The sequence below is a fragment of the Gekko japonicus genome, unplaced genomic scaffold (genome assembly GCF_001447785.1).
Source record: "Gekko japonicus isolate JY-2015 unplaced genomic scaffold, Gekko_japonicus_V1.1 scaffold876, whole genome shotgun sequence".
NCBI classification, from domain to species: Eukaryota; Metazoa; Chordata; class Lepidosauria; order Squamata; family Gekkonidae; genus Gekko; species Gekko japonicus.
This window is the reverse complement of record NW_015176475.1, coordinates 573,217-582,530: the sequence shown is the minus strand read 5'-3', so window position 1 is coordinate 582,530 and position 9,314 is coordinate 573,217. Positions and strand designations below refer to the sequence as shown.

The window sequence follows — 9,314 nt, the reverse complement described above, 5'->3', positions numbered from 1 at the left end:
CTGACCAAGACAGTATACAGGGGGGCTATGACCTTCTGAGATTTCAATGCTATGGCCCTTTTAATACAACCCAAGACTGAATTAGCCTTTTTTGCCACCGCATCATACTGACTGCTCATATTTAGTTTACAGTCCACCCTTACCCCAAGATCTCTTTTGCATACACTACTCCCCAGAAACGTATCCCCCATCCAGTATTTGTGCTTGACATTTTTGTGGCCCAGATGTAATACTGTGCATTTATCTTTGTTGAATTGCATCCTGTTTGCAACTGCCAACTTCTCCAGAGTATTCAGGTCTTCTTGAATTTTAACTCTATCTTCTTGGGTGTTTGCTACTCCTCCCAATTTGGTATCATCAGCATATTGAGTAGCCCTTCTGCCCCTTCATCCAGATCACTGACAAAAATATTGAAAAGTACTGGGCCCAAGACCGAGCCCTGTGGCACCCCACTGGACACCTCCCTCCAATCTGATGAAACGCCATTGACCACCACTCTTTTGGTGCGGTCTTCTAACCAGTTCCCTATCCACTGAACTGTCCTATAGTCCAGTCCACAGTCTTCCAGTTTGCCCATGAGAATGTAATAGGGAACCTTATCAAAAGCTTTACTGAAATCCAGATAAATCACATCAACAGAGTTCCCATGATCCAGTAAACTTGGCAAATGATCAAAGAAGGAAACCAAGTTGGTCTGACAAGATCTGTTTGGGACAAAACCAATGCTCCCTTTAAGCTGTGGAATCTTGTGAGCAAAAATTCTACTTTGTGAGCTATTGGCATTAGAGTTGTAAAGCGACCAATTTGGCTGCTGCATAAATTAGTTTGCTCTGGAGCCATCCTTCCTGAGCTAAGACAAAAATGTGTGAGCCGGAGGCTAAAAATCTGTGAGCTAGTTCACATTAACTCAGCTTAGAGGGAACACTGGAAAAAACCATGCTGACTTCCCCAGATCACTAAGTGGTCCTTCAGATGCTTACAGATAGATCCCTTTAAATCTGCTCTAATATCTTCCCAGCAACAGAAGTCAGACTGACCACCCTGTAGTTTCCCAAGTCATCCTTCTTCCCTTTCTTAAAGATTGGGATAACATTCAATCTTCTCCAGTCTTGTGGCACCTCCCCAGTCTTCCATGAGGGCTTGAAGATGATGGACAGAGGCTCTGCAAGTTCATTAGACAGTTCTTTGAGCACTCTTGGGGTGCAAACCATCTGGCCCAGGGGATCTGTATTCATCCAGTGCAGCCAGGTGCCTCTCCACAACCTCCCTGTCAATGTCAACTGGACACGCAGGTGTCCTGTTATGTCCTATAAAATCTCTAGATGGGCTCAAGTTCTTCTGGGAGAAAACAGAGGCAAAAAAGTCATTAAGCCTGTCTGCTTTTTCGCTGTCCTCCACCAGAGTTTCTCCTTCTATTCCCAAAACATAAAGTTCTGCATTTAGGCAGGAAAAATCAAACACATAATTATAGGATGGGGAGACTTGTATTTGCAGTAGTATGTGCAAAAAAGATCCAGGGGTCTTAGTAGATCATACACCGAATATGAGTCAGCAGTGTGATGTGGTAGCTAAAAAGGCAAATGTCATTTTGGGCTATATCAACAGAAGTATAGCTTCCAAATCATGCAAAGTGATAGTATCGCTTTACTCTGATCTGGTTAGTCCTCACCTAGAGTATTGAGTTCAGTTTGGGGCACCACAATTTAAGAAGGATATAGACAAGCTGGAACATGTCCAGAGGAGGGCAATGAAGACGGTGAGGGGTCTGGAGACCAAGTCGTACGAGGAAAGACTGAAGGAGCTGGGTATGTTTAGCCTGGAGAGGAGACACTGAGCGGTGATAGGATAACCATATTCAAGTACTTGAAGGGCTGTCATATGGAGGATGGTACAGAGTTGTTTTCTGTTGCCCCAGGAGGTCGGACTAGAACCAACAGGTTGAAATTAAATCAAAAGAGTTTTTGGCTAAAATTAAGGAGAACTTCCTGACAGAGAGGTTCTTCAGTGGAACAGGCTTCCTCAGGAGGTGGTGGGCTTTCCTTCTTTGGAGGTTTTCAAACAGAGGCTAGATGACCATCTGACAACAATGTTGATTCTGTGAACTTAGGCAGTTCATGAGAGGGAGAGCAGGAAGGGTTGCATCCGTGCTTAGTTCTCATGGCCCTTTCTTACACGCCCAGGAAAATGCTGATCGCCACTTTAGGGTCAGGAAGCATTTTTCTCCTAGCCAGTTTGGCCAGGGATTCTGGAGGTTTTTTGTCATCTTCTGGGCATGGAACAGGGATCACTGGGGGATGTGGAAGGGGAGGTATTTGTGAATTTCCTGCATTTTGCAGTGGGTTGGACTAGATGATCCTGGAGGTACCTTCCAACTCTATGATTCTATTCTATGATTCTATATCCTGCTTTTCTACTACCCGAAGGAGTCTCAAAGCAGCTTACAATCGCCTTCTCTTCCTCTCCCCACAACAGACACCCTGTAAGGTAGGTGGGGCTGATTGAGGTCTGAGAGTACTGTAACTGACTCAAGGTCACTGAGCTGGGTTATTGTGAAGGAGTGGGAAATCAAATCCGGCTCTCCAGATTTAGAGTCCGCCATTCTTAACCACTACAACACACTGCCAAAGGCAACTGTCAGGGGAGGGGGACCACTGTGATGGTGGTGGAGTAGGCTGCTTGCCTAGTTAGGTGGCTACACACACCCCCACCGGTCAAAACCCTGTAGTGGCCAGCAAGCACCACCAACTTATGTGCTAGCCAATTCCACATGTTGGCCACACCCTTTCCCACCCAGGAGAAGTACGCCATTCCAACTCTATTACAGGACATGCCGGCAAGACACCAGCTCAGGTAAGAAGGGATCCTCTTGCAGCATCGGTGCACCAAAGTGGGAACCCCTTTCACCACATGGAGGCCCCTATAGAAGTACCAATGGCCCTTCATTCTGCCATGACAGAATGTTACCAGCTGCTCCTGAGTCTCTTTTTGCCCATACACAGGTGCTGCTCCAATGAGGAGAGGTGAAATCCCAACTGCACAGTTGAAACACCATTAAGTGCTCACACCACAGCAGACGCTACCCCTTGTAAGCGTCCAGACACATTCAGCAGCCTGGTCTTTCCCTCCCCATTGCTATTGGAGGAGTCATCAGGTGTCATTTCGTAGAAAAAGAGCTAGGGGAACTCATTAGCATAACTCATTAGCATATGCCACACATTCTTTCAACCACATGCCCAAAGAAAACCTCGATACCTTAATTTCTCTTGAAGACTGAAAGACAAAAACAAGGAATCAGATCTCCTGAAAGTTGTGGTTTCTCTAATGGACACCTTTTCTTGGTTGCTAAAGATTACAGCAGAATGTGTGTTGGCTCTTACCATAAAAATAATTTAAACTTGAAGCTAAGAGGGCATCCTGTTGACTAGGTACTATTCACCTTCATCCCACTGAAAGAGGAAGTTGATTGTAATTTCTGTCTCCAGCCCTAGGTGGTTCCTTCCTCTTTTAGTTGAGGCACTCCCGCAGCCCTAGAATCTACTGTACAGATATATGCATGTACTGAGGGGCCATTCCCACAGGTCCACTTGATACCCTTTGAGCCACCCAGCTTATGTTATTGGTATTGCTTGCTCTTAGTGAGGCTAGATGTGTCTCACCGTGAAACAAAAACTTTACTCCTCTCTGGAATACACTGGATTTGATGCCTGCTTGGCAGTTTATGTGAGCTTCCCCCATTATATTGTTTGCCTTAATGCAGACTTTTAGATTGTGAACTTCCTTCTGGAAATTATTCAAGGCAAGCCTGACTTCCCTTGTTTCCAGGAAATGTATGCCATGGGAACCATGCTGTTCTAGTCCATTTGTTCCAACCAAACTGCATGTTCCTCCACCATAAAGACTCACATTCACTGTGATTCTGACTTTTTTCAAGATCTGGAAAAAAAATTAATTTTAGCAGGTGTTTTCCCACTGACCACCCTTTCATGTTTGTCCAAGTCATGTGATCATCAAGATTCTGTTATGTGGTTTTGTGGCATTTTCCTTCTGGAAAGGAAACAGAACTACTAAAGAACTTGCCCAGGGTACCATATCTATGGTTGCAATCACAGACCCTTACAATTCAGCTAGAAACTATGTCTACCAGTGAGGCTCACAACATCTGCCTAGTTTCCTTAGTTTCTGTCTGCCCTACAGGAGAAAGACACCAACAGAGAGATTTTGTGGTGGCACTTATGTGTTGTAGTGACCAAGTGGATATGAGGTGACTTTATTTGGAATTATCAGAAAACATTTAATTAATGTATTGTATTCTTGACACTGATGTGATGAGAAGGTGATCCAAACAGGCACCAAAGGTTGGCCGCTAGCACCACTAATTCAAGAGATACTTGGGGGAGGGGTGATGAATAGACTACAGCCCAAATTAGAGAGCCTAGAATTGTAATGCCGGCCCTTGTAGGGACATGAAGCACTTTTCTGTCAAACTGATGAAAGGTAGAAAATCTTCTAGCTGGACGTCTTCAGGATATAATTATAATAGGATATATCTCAGAACTGACCCCCTCAACTTTACTCTTAATCTGATTTTGAAATACATACACCAGGAAACTATAGCCTGGTAAAAATAATTACTGAAGCTAGAATGGTGCAAGTATCAGTATGGTTAACAAAAATTCAATGGCTAATTAAGGTCCTTGCTGAGACCTCCCTGACAGGAACTACATAAATTACTCAAGTGTTTGTAAAAACCTACATAAGGTCCTTAAAAATGTAACCAGTACCTCATGACAAGAACCAAAGACCAGAAGAGAGAAGAGACTTCATATAAATAGGTTGACATTGTGGTTAAAAACATCAAATGTTACATTTCTGTCAGTCAGCTTGAGGCACTTCTTTTTTTATTTTAACTAATAAAATGGACTACACAAAAGTCTTATAAATGGTAGCCAAACAGCTATTACTTACATAAATCAGCCCAGAATAGTATCGGTCCTTCAAATTATGCAGAACAGAGGCTTCATTTAAGCAGGTTAATTCAGCCATATCTTCCACTTTAGAAAATTTAGGAGGGTTCATTTTCTGAATATCATCTTTGTTAACTACAGCTTTCTTTCCATTCTCAGCCAATTCAACAAGCACTTCATCATCTCTCTCTTCTTTGATGCTGGCACCTTCAAATCCGTGACGCTCTGAAGGAATCCACACCAGTTTTTTAGCAGTCCAATCAGCCTGTGTAGCAGGATTGTAGATTACCGCCCTATCCACAAAGAGGTATCGCTCAGGGTCTTCCTGTCCTGTCCTCTGCGCCATCATAAAGGGAGTCCTCAATAACTGTAACCTAGTGAAAAATAAAAATTGTCATCATTAATAAACGATTACAAACTAAAATGCTTACTATAGGTCATTTTGTATTACGTACATGGTCTTTGAACTCATCTGAAATGGAAATTCAAGACAGACATGAACTTTGTTATGTACAGTAGCTTCAGTTTTCTTCTCTCACTCTCATAGGAAAACTGAGGCAATGTAAAGCTCACTCTACTCATCAAGCCACCACTTAATTATCTGAAGGGTAAAATACCCCTCATTCAGTCCCTGACATCTCCTACTCAAAGTTCTTAGGTAGCAAATATAGCAAAGGGTGGCGGAGCTCTAGTGGAGACCTTTAAAAGCCAGTGCTGGTCAAATTAGGCAAAATGGGACTAGGTAGACCTTTGGGCTGACTCTGTACGGGGAAATATCACATATTAATTGTCTGTTTTCTCCCACTGCCTTTAATGCATTAATATCCTTATTGTTATATATTCTGATCCAAGTTATATGTGTAAAATTATTTCTACTTTATAATAAGCATATTGACTATTCAATAATTTGGTTTTTGATGCCAGAACAGAAGTTAGTATTGCCTGGTAAAATTCTCAAATCAGCGGTGACAATTAGAACACTTCTACACTTTCAGCATGCTCATTAGGCAAAATGGGACTAGGCAGACTAGGCCCAAAGGGGACTAGGCCCAAAGGTCTACCTAGTCCCATTTTGCCTAATTTGACCAGCAGTGGCGCAGGGGATAATTCCCCTGCTTAACTATAATATCTGAACTTTGTCAGTTCTAGCCCCGTGCTGGTGTGAGCAACCAAGCCTTGTCCTAGCTCCAAGCCTTGTCCTAGCTCCTAGCCGAGTCAAGAACAACACAAACCACCACAGGGGTGCCGGTAGGTAGTCCCACCCCCATATAGAAATGTGTGGCCCTAGTTAGGGAACAATTGTGATTAGCACCTGCCTGTAAGCCGCTCAGAGACCCCCTGAAAAAGGGGGGTTTGAGCGGGATATAAAGTCGAAAGTTAAATAAATAAATAAATAAATAAATAGTCTACCCAGCGATTTGAAAGCTTCAACAAGTAGATAAATTGGGGACCACCCATAAGGGGGTGGGTACACCACTCCCTTTGGGAAGGTGTTAGCTGCCGAGTATGATATCTGTGGCGCGGCAAGATCAAAAGCTGAAAGATCTGTTTCGGTATCCCTGCAGTGGAGCGAGTCAGCCAGGCGGTGGCAATGTGGCAGCGCAACATCAAAAAGCCCTGACGTCATCAGCCAGCCGACAAGAATACATGCCATCAGAACACGACTGATCCAGCTCGCAGATGAATGCGAGCTACAATGTGTGTGTAATTAAAAATACTGTATGTTGTCTTCCCTATCCCCCATGAGTATTGTTAGTCCAACTGTCATGCGTAACTGTAAATCGCTCTGAGCCCACAGGTGTGTGGGAAAAAGCGATCAATAAATCGAAATCGAAAGTATTATTATTATGCATTTGTCCAACAGGTTATTCATTTCCTTTATTTGATACATACACTGACTTCTGGCTTCCCCTAAAATTAGTTTGTGCAGTATATATCGGAGTTCAGTGAAAAGTATAATTCCAATAATAACTATAAAATCCCATTCTATTGTAGGCTTTACTGATGCAAAAGAATGTAGGTGTGTTCTCTGCCATTCCCACTGGAGTCCTATATGTTTGTTTTTCAGGAATCATGTTCTTTGCTGTTCTTCAAGGCACCTGGTCTAAAGTGGCAAAAACACTGGGGGGGGGGGTTCCCTTTGCTTTGGGTTTTAGGGTGAATACCTTACAAAACTTTGCTAATCAGTCCTCCCCACAGAAGTACCTTGCAAAGTCTTCCCTTGCAAGATTCTCCTAATAATATTCTTTGCATGACACAGCACCTGCATCTGATTACCTCTGAGGCATGTCTGGATCAAAGTCTGACAGTAACCAGCTTTCCTGGTCTTTCCATTTGCAGGAGGGCTATGTCTGTATCATTCTACTGTCTGAAATGTATTTAATTATTCCTAGCCTTTCCTTCTGTTTCCTTCTCCCATCACCAGCAACATTAAATATTTCCTTCTAAAACCATGTGAGCCGGGGGGAAAGTGTGATATGCAACAAATCCTCGGGTCCCATCAAGCAATCCATACCAAACATCAGGAAATCTGATGCAGAGACATTATGTCCAGTTACAACCCAGGTTCCCTTGCCCTAGTTCCTCCTTGAGAGAACAAAAGCCTCTCCACTGACATCGTGGCCATTGTCTTAATACAAAAGTATCCCAACATAAAACCCACCACTTTAACAGCAGAAATTTTGCTCAAGTTGCTGGATGCAATTTGATTTCTCTCACAAGTCTCAAATAGTCAAATTGAACAGTGGAACTTGACATATGGCACCTATATAATGATGACAAAAATTCCCATTAGATATCAAGACAAAATAGACCACAAGACTACATGCAGTATCGGAATGTATAAACACAGAAATATTAATCAACAGTAGAATGAGTAACGTTTTAGAAATGCAAAAGGAAATAGTTAAAGGACTATTCATTTAGCACTTACTTCACAACTATCATACATCATCCATATTTTCCCAACAATAAGAATGCTTTCTGAGTCAGGGATGATCACTGCAAGCAATGTAAATAAATAACCTCAAAGCACATAATTAATTAGAGCAGTTTTAATCAAGCCACGTACTTTCCGCCACAGCCAAGACATACATCCATTCAGAAATATATTCTTATCCACTGAACTCCCAATATATAAAGACCCTGCAAGCTGAAGTCAAACTGAACTTTCTTTAACAGCTAGCTACTTATAGAAATGAAGAGCTGAGAACAGATTTTTCTGTTCCTTTGATGGACTCTGGAGCAGACCCCAAATCTAGAACTAATGTGGTCATGTCATCTATATTAAAGGGCAACTAGTTAAATTTCAGTTTCAGACAGCTGATTATAGAAAAGATAGCAGCCCTAACAGTAAGAAAGACACTATCAACTTCATCTAAGTTTCTCCTACTTATTGCATAGCATTATACAAAAACTCCTTGCTCAAAACTGTGGTGGAAACTGATGTCAAGACTCAGCATGGGTTCTGTAAGGGAAGATCTTGTCTCACTAACCTGCTAGTGTTCTTTGAGGGAGTGAACAAACATGTGGACAAGGGGGGGCCAATAGATGTTGTTTAGAATCATAGAATCAGGGATCATTTCCTGCAGGAGTGCACAGGAGCAGAGCTCCGGCAGTAAAGAGCCCAGGGGGCGGGCACATGCAACAAGCCCCGCCCCCTTCTCCCAGCAGCTCCGGGCCACGAGGAGCAAGAACCAGATAGGTAAGTTGCAGTGGGTGTTGCCTTCTTGTTCCGGTGATGTCATTGAATGTGGCATATGCAAATAAGTTATGCTAATGAGTTATGCTAATGAGCTCCTGCACCTCTTTTTCTACAAAATGACCCCTGCATAGAATCACAGAATGTTAGAGTTGCAAGGGACCTTGCAGGTCATCTAGTCCAACCCCCTGCACTCTGCAGGAGCATAGCTGAAAGATAGCCCTACATACCTACAACATACCCGAAAGATGGTCGTCCAGCCTCCGCTTGAAAACGTCCAGCGAAGGAGCATCCACCACCTCCCGAGGCAGACTGTTACACTGCTCAACCACTCTTACAGTTAGGAAGTTTCTCCTGATATTTAGCCGGTATCGACTCCCTTGTAATTTCCACCCATTAGATCTAGTCTTGCAATCCATCTTCTACATGACAGCCCTTCAAATACTTGAAGACTACAATCATGTCCCCTCTAAGCCTTCTCTTTCCCAGGCTAAACATACCCAACTCTTTCCTTATAAGACTTGGATTCCAACCCTCTCACCATCCTGGTTGCCCTCTTCTGGACACGCTCGAGCTAGTCAACATCTTTCCTAAAATGTGGTGCCCAAAACTGGACACAGGACTCCAGGTGAGGCCTGACCATAGCAGAA

At 43.1% G+C, this 9,314-nt stretch overlaps 1 protein-coding gene across 1 annotated transcript in view; it reads right to left on the bottom strand.

Moving 5' to 3' along the window:
- MYH10 (myosin, heavy chain 10, non-muscle) overlaps positions 1-7,698 on the bottom strand; it is a 153,526-nt gene extending 145,828 nt beyond the window's left edge. The window contains exons 1-2 of the mRNA XM_015427193.1: positions 7,627-7,698; positions 4,966-5,338 (exon numbers count right to left, since the gene is read on the bottom strand). Of these exons, the coding sequence (XP_015282679.1) occupies positions 4,966-5,313 (348 nt within the window). The 5' untranslated portion in view covers positions 5,314-5,338; positions 7,627-7,698. The remainder of the gene's footprint in view (positions 1-4,965; positions 5,339-7,626) is intronic.
- Positions 7,699-9,314: the final 1,616 nt, after the last annotated feature.